This window comes from Triticum urartu, chromosome 2, assembly GCF_003073215.2.
Source record: "Triticum urartu cultivar G1812 chromosome 2, Tu2.1, whole genome shotgun sequence".
Lineage (NCBI taxonomy): Eukaryota > Viridiplantae > Streptophyta > Magnoliopsida > Poales > Poaceae > Triticum > Triticum urartu.
This window is the reverse complement of record NC_053023.1, coordinates 59,339,157-59,356,283: the sequence shown is the minus strand read 5'-3', so window position 1 is coordinate 59,356,283 and position 17,127 is coordinate 59,339,157. Positions and strand designations below refer to the sequence as shown.

General features: G+C 53.1%; 1 protein-coding gene across 1 annotated transcript; it reads left to right on the top strand.

Moving 5' to 3' along the window:
* The first annotated feature begins 14,436 nt into the window (after nt 1-14,436).
* On the top strand, nt 14,437-16,336 carry LOC125535727 (UDP-glucosyltransferase 29-like). The gene has a single exon (XM_048698791.1). The coding sequence runs from the start codon at nt 14,722-14,724 to the stop codon at nt 16,120-16,122; it is 1,401 nt and encodes a 466-aa protein (XP_048554748.1). The 5' UTR covers nt 14,437-14,721; the 3' UTR covers nt 16,123-16,336.
* The last annotated feature ends 791 nt before the right edge of the window (nt 16,337-17,127 follow it).

The window sequence follows — 17,127 nt, the reverse complement described above, 5'->3', positions numbered from 1 at the left end:
ATCCGTTATACAAGTTATGGCAATACTCCCGAACTCCCTCCCCAGTACTGGGTGGCGTCGAGGTTATCTCACCAACAACTGCATAAAAGAGATTTTCGATGTCGGCGAAACTAAACTCAGGTATTCCAGAACTGCAACGATAAAATTGTGACAACAACACCTCGGAGCTCAACTCCCTGGGACACTGCCACAACCCCTAAATGTCAGGAGGCACCAAGAACAATGTTCTCGTCACAAAACCATCGGAACGATTCCAAGATACCCGCATGATCCTAATTTTTTTAGTGAAATTTGAGAAGGGAAGTGTCAAAACTCTACATCAGGATGCCTTACCAGAGCGATGAAGGGACTGGGGAGTAAAAAGAATTCCTAAACTCTCCGATATATAATTCCTAAATGACTCAAAAAAAATTAGACTCAACAACGCCAGCTAATTGATCAAGCAGGGGGGATCCTAAGGTCGGGGAAGGCTCTGATACCAACTTGTAACGCCCTCGAGGCGGCTATATCTCCCACATGTCGAAGCACGACTTAGAGGCATAACCGCATTGAAAGCAATGTCGCAAGTGAGGTAATCTTCACACAACCCATGTAATACATAAGGGAAAGAGATACATAGTTGGCTTACAATTGCCACTTCACACAATTACATGAATAAAGCATTACAACATCCAAATACAATCAAGGTCCGACTACGGAACCAAAATAGAAGAAGAACCCCAAATGCGACAAGGTCCCCGATCGACCCCAACTGGGCTCCACTACTGATCAACTAGAACGAAACAACACCAAGGACAAGATCTTCATTGAGCTCCTCCTTGAGCTTGGTTGCGTCACCTGCTCGGTAACATCGGCACCTGCAAACTGGTTTTGGAAGTATTTGTGAGTCACGGGGACTCAACAATCTCACACCCTCGCGATCAAGACTATTTAAGCTTATAGGTAAGGCAAAGGTATGATGTGGAGCTGCAGCAAGCGACTAGCATATATGGTGGCTAACTTACGCAAATGAGAGCGAGAAGAGAAGGCAAGGCACGGTCGATAAAAACTATGATCAAGAAGTGATCCTAGAACAACCTACGTCAAACATAACTCCAACACCGTGTTCACTTCCCAGACTCCGCCGAGAAGAGACCATCACGGTTACACACGCGGTTGGTGCATTTTAATTAAGTTAAGGTTCAAGTTATCTACAACCGAACATTAACAAATTCCCATCTGCCCATAACCGCGGGCACGGCTTTTGAAAGTTCAAATCCCTGCAGGGGTGTCCCAACTTAGCCCATCACAAGCTCTCACGGTCAACGAAGGATAAACCTTCTAGCGGGAAGACCCGATCAGACTCGGAATCCCGGTTACAAGACATTTCGACAATGGTAAAACAAATCCAGCAACACCGCCCGAATGTGCCGACAAATCTCGATAGGAGCTGCACATATCTCGTTCTCAGGGCACACTCAGATGAGACATCCTACGAGTAAAAACCAACCCTCAAGTTGCCCCGAGGTGGCCCCGCAGTCTACTCAGTCGGACCAACACCCAGAGGAGCACTGGCCCGGGGGGGTGAAAATAATGATGACCCTTGAGTCTGCAGAACCCAAGGGAAAGAAAAGGCTAGGTGGCAAATGGCAAAACCAAGGTTGGGTATTGCTGGGGAGTTTTATTCAAGGCGAACTGTCAAGGGGTTCCCATTATAGCCCAACCGCGTAAGGAACGCAAAATCCGGGAACATAACACCGATATGACGGAAACTAGGGCGGCAAGAGTGGAACAAAACACCAGGCATAAGGCCGAGCCTTCCACCCTTTACCAAGTATATAGATGCATTAATTAAATAATATATATTGTGATATCCCAACAAGTAAACATGTTCCAACAAGGAACAACATCTCCATGTTCCAACCAGGAACAAACTTCAATCTTCACCTGCAACTAACAACGCTATAAGAGGGGCTGAGCAAAGCGGTAACATAGCCAAACAACGGTTTGCTAGGACAAGGTGGGTTAGAGGCTTGGTTTAAAAATGTGGGAGGCATGATAAGCAAGTGGTAGGTATCGCAACATAGGCATAGCAAAAGAGCGAGCAACTAGCAAGCAAAGATAGAAGTGATTTCGAGGGTATGATCATCTTGCCTGAAATCCCACAAGGAAGAAGAACGAGTCCATGAGGAAGACAAACGGGCATAGACGAACGAATCCTCACAAACGCGACGTTATCGGAACCAACCCGAAGAAGCAACACCGGAAAGAAAGCAAACAACATAGTAAACAACCACCACATAAGCATGGCAAGATGCACAACCGAGTATGATGCATGTCCGGATTAATGAGGCATGGCATGGCAAAATGCACAAACAATCCTACAAATTAAGTGCAGCTCAATATGCAACGGAGTTGCATATTGAAGAAAACACCACATGACTTATTTAATTCTCTCTCGTTATGTACCCAACAATATTAAATGTTGATTAACATGGCAAGGGGTGAAGCACAACAAAACTACCTATCTAGGAAAGTTTAAATGAGGCCGGAAGCAACGAACAACAATTCCGGAAACTCCTCATATGCATATATTAGGTTTGGTACTGTTCTGCCCTAAACATAATTTTAGAGTTATTAAACATGCAAAGCAAGGTCACCATGTTAAACTAGGCATTTTTCTAGCCCATTTACATATAAAGATTATTTAAAACCGAGCTACGGTTATTAAGTTATTATATGCATGAACATAAGGGGTTTTCTGAAAACTGCAGTACTCTGATTAAATAGAAAAAAACGTCCTGGCAAGAAAAAAACATAACAAGGTCGAATCCATGCACTGGGCCGAAACAGAGCATGTGAGCTGGGGGGGATTTCGCACCATGGGCCATGCCCGGTTGAGATCAAGGCCGCTGGGTCAACGCGAGGCGCAGCGGAGGGGCTGACGGCATGCGCTACGCGTGTTTCTGAAGAAAGCTGCAGCCGCAGGTCGAGGCAGCCCGGCAGGGGACAGGCGCGGCGGCAGCTGGTCTCCGGTGGCGCAGCGTGGAGCCCTGGAGGCGGGGAGGAACTGCAGGGCCATGGCAGGGAGGATTCAGACAAGAGACAGGGACAGAGAGAGAGCCGGAGTGTGAGCGAGAGGAGGCGAGGCGACCTAGATGAAGAGGAGGCGCATGGGACTTGGTGGCCGGCAGCGGGGCTTGCGGCGGCGCAAAATCCGGCCGGTGCTTTCCGTATCCGGCGCGGAGGAGGACGGGAATGGGTTCCCTGTGGACCGAGGCAGGTCGGGGGCGGCAACAGAGGAGCTCCGGGGCCACGAAGACGATGCGGGGCGCCATGAGGACGGGCGTGGGGACCTTGGGACCTGGCGTCCATGGCGGAGGAGCTTCAGCGGCGGCGCTCGTCGTCGGACGGCGAGGCGAGGAGGGGGGCTAGGGACGAGGCATGGCTCGGGTAGGGGAAGACTCGGGCGCGGTCGAGGTGAACGGCGGCAGGAGGTGGCTCCCGTTCATGGAGGCACGATCCTGGTGGCTTCCTGTAGAACGGGAGGGAGAGAGAGAGAGATGAGCTCGGGAGAGAGAGTAGGAAAAGGAGAGGAGGAGGAGGAGGAGGAGGAGGAGACGGGGAGTGGTAGCATGACCTGGTTGCCGGAGCGGCGAGGCGACGGGAGGAAGGAGGAGGTGCTCGAGCGGCTCGGCGACGGCCATGGGAGCTCGTGCTACTTGCGCGGCTGCACGAGGCAGGGTCTCTGGATCCATCGCTCTGCGCGGGGGACTCGGTTGCCGGCGCGGGAAGGCACGGGATGCAGGGGGGTCGAGCGAGGGAGCAGTAGAGGATGGAGGAGGAGGCGAAGTGGCGTTGGTCGTTTGGATCGATCTGATCTGGGAGGATCCCTAGGTGGATGTGGGAGTGTGGCGGCGGCGGGTGGGGAAAAGATGGGACAACTAGCCTAAAACTTAGGGTTTTGTCTGGTTATATAGGTAGGGGATTTGACGTTAGACTATTTGGTACCTCCGATAAAAATCGGACGGTCGCGAATAAAATAGCTTGGGAGTCCAACTAAGAAAACAGAGACGTTCTTTAGATGTTTGGGGATGATCCGGATCCAACGGTGACGACTTCCTGAGTCGGGTCCGGGACAAATTCCGGACGCGCGCGCGAGGAGGGCCGCGGGCTGACGAGAGAGGTTAGGTTGGACTTGGTGGTAGGTGATGACCTGTGTAGAGGGGTTTGGGATGAGAGGAGAGGAAGAAGGCAGCCCGACAACTGTTTCCGGAGACCGAAAACGTCCGACGTTTGAGCGACTATATTGCCGCTATAGTTATCCGTTGGGGCATCAAACGGATTCCGAATGCGATGAAACTTGGCAGGCGGCCTACTAACAACAAAACAACACCGCACGCCAACTTTCATCCCATTCCGAGAACATTTTCCCGGCCACTTCTAAAATACTATTTTGGACATGCCGCGGGCCCGTGCAAGGGTGTCTGGGCTTAGAACGGAAAACGGAAGGAACTGGGAGAACCCGGGCGAATGCATGTTTTGAAAACATGAAGATGCAATGCACATGATGCAAAGATGAAATGCAATGGACCAAACAAATCACACGACGAAACCCGGAAACCCTGGAAGGTATCTGAAGCTCCGGTCTTGGGGCGTCACAACGGACTCAGACCGTGGTCACAATTGTAACCGCCCCGCCAGCGAGGTATGTTACTTTTGACGTATTTCCAACTTAAATGTTTCAAGCATGATGTCTGAGATCTTAGTATTGCTCTCTCAGGACTGGGTGGAGAGGACGAAGCGTATCCAGTGTCCGGCTCCGTTGCCCAAAGAACCATTCATCCCGCGCTTGGCGAAGATGCTGGTACCGGTGCCATATACGGCGCCGGAGAAGAAGGCCAAGAAGAAAGCCAAGGGGGCCAAGAGTGGCCCCCGTCGCAAGGGCACTTTAGACGCGACGTTCGAAGACGACGAGGCCCATTCCTCTGTCCCTGAGGACAACAACAAGGAAGAGGAGGAGGAGGAGGAGGAGGAGGAGGAGGAAAACAACCCTCCTCCCGAGGAGGAGAAGAAGAAGAGGGTGGCCTCGGCACATCTGGAGGCGAAAGCGCCCAAAAAGGGGAAGGGCGCCCCAACGATCGACACCGCGTGGGACGTTGACAGTAGCCCGGAACGTCGCCCCCGTACTAGGCCCTAGGCCGCATCGTAAGTGACATGGCTTATTTATGCGCACATCCAGCCCTTTCCTTTTATTACTCTAACATGGTTAATCCACACTATTGCAGTCCGGCCTGTGACCTTATCCAGCGATCCTCATCTGGAGGTTCGTTGGCTCCGTCGGAGATGGAGAGCATGTCGCCACCGCCTTCTTAGTCCCCCGGGGCCAGAGACGACACCAAAGTGTTATCCCGGACGACCGCTTCGAAGGAAGGAGCCCAGGACGTTGTCCGGGAGGCGCCCCAAGGCGGGACCTCCACTGTCAGACACATGGGGGAGTCAATCCCCATGGAGACTGGCAAAGAGGGCCGTATCCAGTTCGGCCCTCAGCCGAATACGATTCCGGAGACGAATATGGCTCCGGAGTCGGGCGAGCAGCCCCCTCTGAAGGAGGGGGGTGCGTCGCCTCCACCGGTGGCTCCTATCCATCCAGGAGCGCCAGATGACCTGATGGGGGCGCTACGAAGCATCTCCATCGTGGACGAGCACCGTATCCTTATGGGTGTGGTGATCGAGAAGGTTCAGTCCGCCAAGAGCGGACTGAATGAAGCCTGCAGCAGCCTGTTAACAGGTTTCGAGGTAAGAAAGAGAAAAAACCCGTATAGTCCGTAGCCCTTGAGACGTTGTCCGGTGTTCGGCGAGGAGAACCGGACAGGGGATCAATCCTTAATTATAAGAGGCTGACTGAATATGTATCGATAAGCAGGCGTCCCTGTTGGCCGCGACCTCGCATGCTGCCGAGGTCTCCGAGTTGAAGCGGAGGCTGGAGCGGACCGAGAACGAGCTCGGCGAGGTTAAGGTTCGGCTCTAGGAGAAGCAAGGTGAGGAACGACTTGCTATATGTTTGGGAAAGGATAAGCGCTGTATACTAACAGCGGTATTGTGATATGTGCAGAAGCCGCGACCGAGGTCGAGGCCCTGAGGAAGGCCCTGGGCGAGGCCGAGGAGCAGGTTGTCCAGCAGCAAGCCGCCTGTAAGAAGCTAAAGGCCCAGGTCAAAGAAGTCCAGCAGGAGCTCCAGGATGCGGTGAAAAAATGCGAGGCCTTGGAGCATGATGCGTCGGTTCGAGGAACCAAACTCGTCAAGGCTCGTCAGAGCATGGAGACCGCACGGAATGAGGCCCAAGCCGCCCTCCAGGAGATCCAGGAGGCCAAGAAGAAGCAAAGCAAGTATGCGGAGAAGCAGTACCTTTTACTAACTCGGGTTCGGAGTTCCCCAGGGGCTTTTGCGAATTTGCCACACAGTGTATCAGACGCCGTGGAGTTTTATCGAGCCGAAGGAGGGGGTTCTTCTGGTCGCAGTATGCGGCACCAGAGCATCCCGTGTCCTTCACCGATCAGCTGAAACAGCTGGTGGAGCTACATAGGGTGGCCGAACTAGCCATTAAGGATTTGATAATCCGGCTGTGGCCAGCCGAAGCTATGCCTAGCAGCTACTTCGGACTCGTGAGGCAGATGGTGAACGCCTGTCCTCGGCCGGACGTTATCAAGCGCTCCGTCTATATTGAAGGTGCCCGTATGGCCTTCGCTCGCTGCGAGATGTGGTGGGCAAAGATGAACGCTATTGAAGTCGCCAGCGGGCCCCCGGAGGGCAAGGAGCACCGCACACCTGAGCGATATTTCGAGGATGTCGTAGAAGGGTCTCGACTTGTAGCGGCGCAATGTTCGCAGGACATTGTATTTGAATAAATGTATTCATGTTGCCTTTGTCTTGTATTATGGGAACAAAGCCAGTTTTTGTAAAGTAATTTTATTATGCTTTGAATTGTTTCCTCCTGTACGGCCGTGTTGTGTGTAATCTGAGGGTTGGCCAGTCGTCGGCTTCTGCCCTCACGTAGATAGTACGGAGGTGTTCGGGGTGGAATCTAAACAATCTTGATCCAATTACATGGTCCTTCAAGGAGTTGTTTACCGCAACGAACAAGGCAATCATACTTTATGGCTTTAACGCCCTCACTTAGCCATAGGAGTTTTATAATAAAGCATGGGTGCAGCCCCTGATTTAAGCCAGAGTACTGTCAGCATCTGATCATGAAGTGCCGATCTCTCGCGTAACGCGGAAAAATCTCCAACGTATGTAACCCTCAAGTAGCTGACCGGCTCTCGCCACATCATGACAGTCAGTTTTCGGCTTTCTCTACCGAGGTGCTCGTCTGGTCAAAGCCAGGGCACAATCGCAGTAGTTCTCCCTTTACTACCCTAGCTGATGGAGCGGAATGTAGGGTAGCAAGCACAGGAGCCGGGCAACCCAACTATTGACCAAAGACATGATTCGGAGCCAATGCATATAATGTTAAATTCGGGGTGCCGAACTTATATATAAGAAGTGTTCGGACTGTGCGGTCGTATTGTGGGGCGACAGGTAGCCCCTGGAGAATATGGAACGTAAAAGAGTGTCGATGCAACAAATAAGCAGATCGAAATAAAATGAAGTAAGAAGCGAAAACCACAGAAACTGGGCCACGAACCATTTTTATTATATCTGGAAGGATACGTCAAGGCGTATCTTGTACAGATGGTGCGAGAAGTATCCGGCCATTTAACATGCCGGAATCAAAAGGGCGCAGCGTGCGGCTCCTGAGAAATAAGTATGAATACCGTCAAGAAGAACGTATAAAGGTTACCCTACACACCTGTTGCTTGCCTTTGTTGTATTCGAGTCCTTCTAAATGACTTGATATCAGGCCCGCGGAAAAAAGGTGCCTGAAACAAGAAAGAGAAGTGAAAGTATGTGCGTCCGGGATCGGTTTTGCCGAATTGTGGACCCCGAGTTATCTCGTGCCTCCGTCGATGTTCATGGAATTTTGAGTGCGTAATTGTGTACGCGTGGTACGAATGCCACTACCTCATTGGGGCTGGGACGGAGGCCGAATTGCTGGTCGAGCTCTTGATGAGCTGCGCTGTCCAGTTGCAGTGTAGTTCGGGCCCTCTTGATGGTGTCCAAGGGCTCGGCAGCTGGATTATAATGCTGCTTGAGAAGGCCGCTCTGTACTTCTGCTGCTAGGGCGGCGGTTTGCTCCTCTGTTCGGAGGGAGCGTTCCGTATTGCCATTGACTGTTATGACACCGCGTGGACCGGGCATCTTGAGCTTAAGATACGCATAGTGTGGCACTGCGTTGAATCTAGCAAACGCGGTTCATCCGAGCAGTGCGTGGTAGCCGCTGCGGAAGGGGACGATATCAAAGATTAACTCTTCGCTTCGGAAGTTGTCCGGAGAACCGAAAACCACCTCCAGAGTGATTGAACCCGTACAACGGGCCTCTACACCTGGTATGACTCCTTTAAAGGTAGTCTTTGTTGGTTTGATTCGTGAGGGATTAATGCCCATCTTCCGTACTGTATCCTGGTACAGCATGTTGAGGCTGCTTCCACCATCCATCAGGACTCGTGTTAGGTGGAAACCGTCGATGGTTGGGTCAAGGACCAGTGCGGCCGAACCGCCGTGGCGGATACTAGTCGGATGATCTCATCGATCGAAGATGATCGGAAATGAAGACCATGGATTGAACTTTGGGGCGACTGGCTCTACCGCGTAGACGTCCCTGAGTGCTCGTTTGCGCTCCTTTCTGTGGATGTGTGTGGCGTATATCATGTTCACCGTTTTGACTTGGGGGGGGGGGTTCTTCTGTCCCCCGGTGTTCGGCTGCCGGGGCTCTTCATCCTCGTCCTCACTTTGTGATCCCTTTTCTTTGTTTTCGGCATTTAACTTGCCAGCCTGCTTGAAGACCCAACAATCCCTGTTGGTATGATTGGCTTGCTTATCCGGGGTGCCATGAATTTGGCACAGACGGTCGAGTATGCGGTCCAGGCTGGAAGGTCCTTCGTTGTTTCTTTTGTAGGGTTTCTTATGTTGGCCGGACTTGGAGCCACTGAATCCGGCGTTGACTGTGGTGTCCTCGGTGTTGTCGCCATTGCTTCTGCGTTTGTGTCTATTGCGCCGGAGCTTGCCGGTGCTGTTCTTGGCCTCGGTGGGGCCTACCTCGCTGGCTTTGCTATGAGCCAGCCAGCTGTCCTCGCCTGCGCAAAAGCGGGTCATGAGTGCCATAAGGGCTGCCATTAACTTCAGCTTTTCTTGTCCGAGGTGGCGTGCGAGCCATTCATCACGGATGCTGTGTTTGAAGGCTGTTAGGGCCTCGGCATCTGGACAGTCAATGATCTGGTTCTTTTTGGTTAGGAACCTAGTCCAAAATTTTCTGACCGATTCTCCGGGTTGTTCAACTATGTGGCTTAGGTCATCGGCATCTGGTGGTCGGACATAAGTTCCTTGGAAGTTGTCGAGGAAAGCCTCTTCCAAGTCCTCCCAGCTGCCGATGGAGTTCTTAGGCAGGCTATTTAACCAGTGCCGAGCTGGTCCTTTGAGCTTTAATGGGAGGTATTTGATGGCGTGGAGGTCGTCTCCTCGGGCCATGTGGATGTGGAGAATGAAATCCTCGATCCATACTGCAGGATCGGTTGTGCCGTCGTATGATTTGATATTGACGGGTTTGAACCCCTCAGGGAATTCATGATCCAGTACTTCATATGTAAAGCAGAGCGAGTGTGTGGCGCCTCTATATCGGGCCACAACGTGGCAGAGCTCTGATGGAGTCCGTCTGCGGCGTTCGGCCCGAGCGTGGCTAGGTTTGTCACGTCCGAATAGGTAGCCGTCGTCGTGCTTCGAGGCACATCCTCGCGATCCATAGATCAATCTTGTGTGTCCTGCTCTGCTGTCCAGAGTTTGTCGGATGTCGTACATATGACTCTAGACTCTTTCGTCCCTATTTTGACGGGGTGGTGGGGCGGTCTGCTGTTCGGCCTGAGTTGCCGCTTTATCGCGACCGCGGGGTGGCCGTTCCGCCATCCTGTCCCGACCACGTGGTGGTCGATCCGCATTACGTGAGGGAGATATGTGCTCCGGCGCCTCCTCATCGAATTGAGGTAGCAGTCTGTGTTTCGGGTAGCTCTTGGCTGGGCGGTTGAGGCTGTATTCCTCGGCTGTTAGGACATCAGTCCATCTGTCGACGAGCAGATCTTGTTCAGCTTGAAGCTGTTGTTGTTTCTTTTTCAAGCTCCTTGCAGTGGCTATGAGCTGAAGCTTAAAGCGCTCCTGCTCGAGAGGACCCTCAGGCACGATGAACTCTTCGTTGCCAAGGCTTGTCTCGTCCTCGGAGGGTGGACGGTAACTATCATCCTCCGAGTCATCTTCTATGGCCTGTTCATCGGGGTTGTCTTCCCTACTGTCGTGTTCCTGTTCGGATGTAGCCCCGACAGGGTCTTCATTGTTCTCGGCGTCGCCCGGAGTACTATTTTCTCCGGTGCCAGTGTTGCCATCCTTTGAGTGGCAGGGCTTGGGGCGGCGCTTGGTCCGCCGGCGCTTGGACTGTGTCTCGGAGGTTTTATTCGCATCTGGCTCTTCTTTGTCGTCGCCAGATCCTTTAGGTGTATCAACCATGTACACGTCGTACGAAGAGGTAGCCGTCCAACGTCCAGTGAATGGCGGGTCTTGGCCTTGCTCTTTGTCGGCATCGTCGTCCATACCGTCGATGTCTTCGAAGCCATAGTCAAGCACGTCGGTTAAATCATCGATGGTGGCTATGAAGTGGGTGGCGGGTGGGAAGCAAAATTCCTCATCATCCGTCTCTAGCTCGAACCGGACATAGTTCGGCTGTGAGTCCTTCTCCAAGGACAGATTCTTTAAAGATTTTAGCACATCACCCAAAGGTGAGTGCTGGAAAACGTCAGCGGCGCTGAACTCGAAGATCGATAACCGATCTAGCTCGGTGTCCGCGGGCGTACACGTCCGAAACTTATAGCCGAAGACGAGTCCAAAATTCCGTTAAAGCGAATATTGCAGGGCGTCGAGTCCATGTGCTGCTCCAGCGCCGCGGGCTCTGCGGCCACGGATGGCTCGATCTGCTTCGGCTCTAAGGTCGTTGCAGCCGCAAGAACCATCTCCTGGGTGTGATCCGATGACATATTTAAGTCACGTTCATTGGGATGAGGGGGAGCGATCGCCGCGGGCTCGAATCCCTCGAAGATCAAGGCCTCCACGAATATCTGCGACGTAGTTCAAACTTCTGAATCCGACCTGATGGCCAGGGGCGTAGCTGTCGATCTGCTCTAGATGGCCAAGTGAGTTGGCCCGCAGTACGAAGCTGCCGAGTACGAAGATCTGTCTGGGGATAAAGATTCCTCCTTGGACAGCGTCATTATTGACGATTGAAGGGGCCATCGAACCTTTTGTCGATGGCACAGTGGAACTCTCAATGAAAGCACCAATGTCGATGTCAAAACCGGCGGATCTCGGGTAGGGGGTCCCGAGCTGTGCGTCTAGGATCGATGGTAACAGGAGACGGGGAACACGATGTTTACCCAGGTTCGGGCCCTCTCTATGAAGGTAATACCCTACTTCCTGTTTGATTGATCTTGATGAATATGAGTATTACAATAGTTGATCTACCACGAGATCATAATGGCTAAACCCTAGAAGTCTAGCCTATGAATATGGTAATGAGTATGTATGTTGTCCTTTCCGGATTATCCCCTTCAGTTTATATAGACACTGAAGGGATCTTGGGTTTACATGGAGTCGGTTACATGAGAAGGAATCTTCAGTCGCCAAGCTTGCCTTCCACGTCAAGTAGAGTCCAATCCGGACATGATGCAGTCTTCGGCCTTCATATCTTCACAGTTCATCAGTCCAACCCATGGATAACAGGCCGGACGCCCGAGGACCCCTTAGTCCTGGACTTCTTCATTGGGCTCCTAGGTGTTATTCCTGTTTTATAATCTTTGTTTTTTTTCTTCTAAGGGCCTCTATAAGCAGCTGTCATTGTAGACGTGGTGAGCCCACGCTTGTTTCAGGCGTCTCATTCCTGCTGTTAGTACATCCTGTTTTGCGGAGATTTTGCAGGTTCTCCTTCCGTGATGAAAAGCTTTACAACTAACAAACATGCAGGGAGCAAATCAACCTATGGTTAGATAGTTAGAGGGACTGTGGTATTCCTAGCCCATCAGGTTCAAATCCTGATGCTCGTATTTATTTTAGGATTTTCGGCGATGCGCATTTGATGGGAGGAGATGTTCCCGTCGACGACAAGACACCTACAATGAATTCGTAAATCTTAAGATAATATGCCGACTCAGTTTTTCGAAGATACTCATAAGGGTAAGGTGTGCGTGTGTGTGCATTTACAGAGATAAGTGTATACACGTGTATATGAGCGTTTATGTCTATACGGATGTTAAAAAAACATACAGGCAGGGTTCGTTACATCATGTGCCTAGCGCGAGAGCACGTCATGAAGAGAGCATGTGGTCTGGTCAGTGAGCACCTTATATTCTGAACAAAAAAACTAAACAAAGCTATGTAAACATTCAAGCCAAATGCAGCGAGCCAAAACAAAAAAATTTCTTTTGACGCGACACTTCAAGTGTACATACTCCCTTGTGATCTAAACGATCTTATAAAAATTTACAAAGGGGGTAAGTTAGAAGGCGTGCTTTTGATGGCTGGACCAAGAGCCTATCGACAGCTGCTATGAGTCCAACAATGATCGCCGACGGGGGTGCAGTGCAGCGGTGAATCTCTATAGAAGCAGAAGCATGCCGAGCGCCGACGACAGGCCAAACGTCAGCCTGAGAGATTGAGTATTTGACAAAAAACTACCACATTTCACGTCATCGTCCTATAAAACTATCGCATTTTAAAAATGACCGAAAACTATAGATTAGTACTAATTTTGTGACAAAAAACTACCAACTTGAGTTGATGACCTGTTTATGACATACGGAACCCGCATGTTGAAACTGACGTGGCGGAAAAGTCAGCTCTGTTTATTTTGGCAGTTAGATTGACCGTTATTACAGATGGGTCCCACATGTCAGCATCTACCTTCTTCCTCATCCTCTTTCTCTCTTAAGCATTTCAACGAACACCTGGTGTTCGTACCCGCGTGGTGAAACAGAGCATGGGCACGCCGTCGAGGACATGGAGCTCGCCCTACCGCGTCGCGGGTGGCCTTGTCTGCAAGCTTCGCGAGCGCCGTGGTGTTGGCCACCGCGAGCTCCGGCACGCCGCGCGCGGAGCAGCAGGAGGAGCCTAGTCGCGCGCGCACGGAGTTGCCCAAGCTGCCGCACAGCCGGTCCAGTGGCGAACAGGGCGTGACGCCGGAGCTGGACGCGTCGTGGACGCCGGCCACCGAGAAGAGGACGAGGAGGGGAAGATCGCGGAGCATAGGAGAGGAGGTGCCCATGGGCGGCGCGGGCGAGCACTGGCCTAAGGGTGCCGGAGCCGGCTTTCTTTCGCGTGGAGGAGGAGGTCTTTGGCATGGACGGACCACTCCGGCGATGGGCTGGGCGGATGCGACGGCGGAGGAGCGGCGACGCCCTGCCCGACCATGGGATGCTGCTCCAGATGGTGGTGTAGGGGAGCTCCCCGCCAATAGCCGTGGTGACGCTCGCGACCGCGCCCATGGCCGCACCTGACATGCGTGCTCGAATAACAACACCAGTCATTCCTTTTGTCGGATGATGCCTATGAAGTGTTTGTTAAAATGTTGAACAGGAAAAGAGGAGAAGAAGAAGAAGAATGACATGTGGGCCCCACCCGTCATAATGGTCAACATGACAGTCAAAAAAAACAGAGTTGACGATCTCCGCCACATCCGCCCTGACAAGCTTGGCGACTGAAGGCAAGCTTGAAAGACACGCCTCAATTGCGAATATTTTAGATGGCAAATTTAGTTGTATGGTACGTCAATTTCTGCAAAGAAAAAGCAAAAATTGTGGCAAAAATGCTGGATTTGCCATCTCGTACCAATAAGTAAAGTTGCAAAAACATTTATGTGCCATCTCCTCCCATGTGACGTTCGCCCGTTATCATTTCCGTAAATAGAAACCCTTTTGGATTTTCAATTGGAGTGAAAAAATATTCAAATATCACACAAGAAATTGATTAGAAAAGAATTAATTCTTTACATCATAATAATATAATACTAACTTAGTAGAAAAAGAAGTTTCAGCTCTTTTCAGGCTCGTTTCTAGCCAATTCTTCCGTAACTCTGGCAACTTCTGGGTTTTTTCTGCCCCGGAAGCCGTCGTTTCACGCAGCCCGCGAGAAACAGCAAATTTGAATTTGCCAGCCGGCCGGCCACCTACCGACCCTCCCGCCGTCGTGCCGCGTGCCCCATCTAGATCTAGAGGCCAGAGTCACGAACGTGATGGAAGAAGCCCGACACGCGCCTCTCCCCCACGCAACGCGTGGCCTCGGAAGAGTGACTCCGCGCGCCACCCATGCTGACGCCGCAACCCCCGACCTCCGGGGAGCTTGCGCGCGGCGCTCGCCCACTGAGCTCTCTGCACGTACGTACGTCGACGGTCAGCGCCCTCGCGTTTCCAGACACGATCACTCCGCCTATAAATCCACGCGCCCCGCCGGACGCAGATCACACAGCAAGAAGAAAAATTCAACTCCGGCACTGTTAAGCTGCACGGCACTCCTGTACCCAGTAGCCCCATCCACAGCCACGTCCGATCGATCGCCATGGCGCAGGCGGAGAGCGAGCGCATGCGCGTGGTCATGTTCCCGTGGCTGGCGCACGGCCACATCAGCCCGTACCTCGAGCTGGCCAGGCGCCTCATCGCCAGCGCCTCCGACGGCCACCACCTAGACGTCGTCGTCCACCTCGTCTCCACGCCGGTCAACCTCGCGCCCCTCGCGCACCACCAGACGGACAGGCTCAGGCTCGTGGAGCTCCACCTGCCGGCGCTCCCTGACCTCCCGCCCGCGCTGCACACCACCAAGGGCCTCCCCGCCCGCCTCATGCCCGTCCTCAAGCGCGCCTGCGACCTCGCCGCGCCGCGCTTCGGCGCGCTCCTCGACGAGCTCTGCCCGGACATCCTCGTCTACGACTTCATCCAGCCGTGGGCGCCGCTCGAGGCCGAGGCGCGCGGCGTCCCGGCGGTCCACTTCGCCACCTGCGGCGCCGCCGCCACGTCGTTCTTCATCCACTGCCTCAAGACGGACCGGGCCCCCAGCGCCTTCCCGTTCGAGAGCATCAGCCTCGGCGGCGCCGACGAGGACGTCAAGTACACGGCGCTGGTCGCCGTCCGCGAGGACAGCACCGCCCTGGTTCCCGAGCGCGACCGCCTGCCGCTCAGCCTGGAGCGCTCGTCCGGGTTCGTGGCCGTCAAGTCCTGCGCCGACATCGAGCGCAAGTACATGGACTACCTGTCCCAGCTCTTGGGCAAAGAGATCATCCCCACCGGCCCGTTGCTCGTCGACTCCGGTGGGTCGGAAGAGCAGCGCGACGGCGGGCGCATCACGCGGTGGCTCGACGGCGAGGAGCCTGGCTCCGTGGTGTTCGTCTCCTTCGGCAGCGAGTACTTCATGTCGGAGCGCCAGATGGCGCAGTTGGCGCGCGGGCTGGAGCTCAGCGGGGTGCCCTTCCTGTGGGCGGTGCGGTTCCCGAACGCAGAGGACGACGCCCGCGGCGCGGCGAGGTCCATGCCGCCGGGGTTCGCGCCCGCGCGCGGGCTGGTGGTGGAAGGGTGGGCGCCGCAGCGGCGCATCCTGTCGCACCCTTCCTGCGGCGCGTTCCTGACCCACTGCGGGTGGAGCTCGGTGCTGGAATCGATGGCGGCGGGGGTGCCGATGGTGGCGCTGCCGCTGCACATCGACCAGCCGCTGAACGCCAACCTCGCGGTGGAGCTGGGCGCGGCGGCCGCGCGCGTGAAGCAGGAGCGGTTCGGGGAGTTCATGGCGGAGGAAGTGGCGTGGGCGGTGCGCGCGGCTGTGAAGGGGGAGGAAGGGGAGGCGGCGAGGCGCCGCGCGAGGGAGCTGCGGGAGGTGGTGGCGCGGAACAACGGCGACGGCCGGCAGATCGCGACGCTGCTGCAGAGGATGGCGCGGCTCTGCGGCAAGGGCCAGGCCGTGCCAAATTAGTGGGCCTTTTAAAATGTTTTTGGTCGAAAATGAAATGCGTCTAACAATATGTTAATGCATGTCAACAAAAATTATATCATTCGATTTGTATTTGAACATAGTTTGTAATGACATAACTTTTTGTGACATGCATGAAATTTTGTTAGTTAAATTTACGTTCTAAATTTGGCATAAAATATAATGAGAGCCAATAAACCAGGACAAAGGTAGTAGCAATTATATGTGCTTATTTCCTTAACTGGTCCACACAACCAGCCAGCAGCATTGCCTCCTCGCTTGTGAGCTTGTCGTAGATCTAGCCAAAGCGAGGTTGGCTCGTGAGCTCGTCGTAGATCTAGCCATCTGTCAGCCGGTGATGCGAGGAGAGCGAGGTTGTAGTGCTCTTTCTCCTGTGTCTGTCTTATAGTGCAGTCGGTATGAAACAATGCGAGCAAGGGCGTCGACTCGTTGTCGTAGGCTTCTTCCACCGCCATGTCATTGTCACTCACCCTCGGCGAGCTCATCAGGATGCCTATTTCTATCTACCTGCATGGCGGTCCTAGCAGTTTGCCGCAAGGCCGATTACCTCGTGCTTTTGCTTCGCCGAGAGGCTTCCACAACATTCTCGAGCTTGCGGTCATGACAGAGGTGATGCACGGAGGAGGATTGTAAGTGGACGACTGGGCATGTTTGTGATGTAGATGGTGCCGGCCGAGAACATGGTTAAATAGCCAGACCAAGCGTCTGTTCAATTTTGGACAGTTGACCAATAGATTGAATTTTTATTTTTTATAAATATTATCTAAAAATTAAACTAGAATTACCATGCATTCCAAATATGGAGCAAGCGTTTTGGCCATGATTTATTTCCTTTCTTTGGCCGCTATAGTCACTGTTGCCCTATGCCCGAAATTGACGGCAGATATAGCGCAACGTGAATGGTCTCGCTGTTTTGGTCACGATGATATTTGACCGTCTCTACGACTCAACAGTCAGTCCAACGACACGAAGGAGAAATGAGCCGCC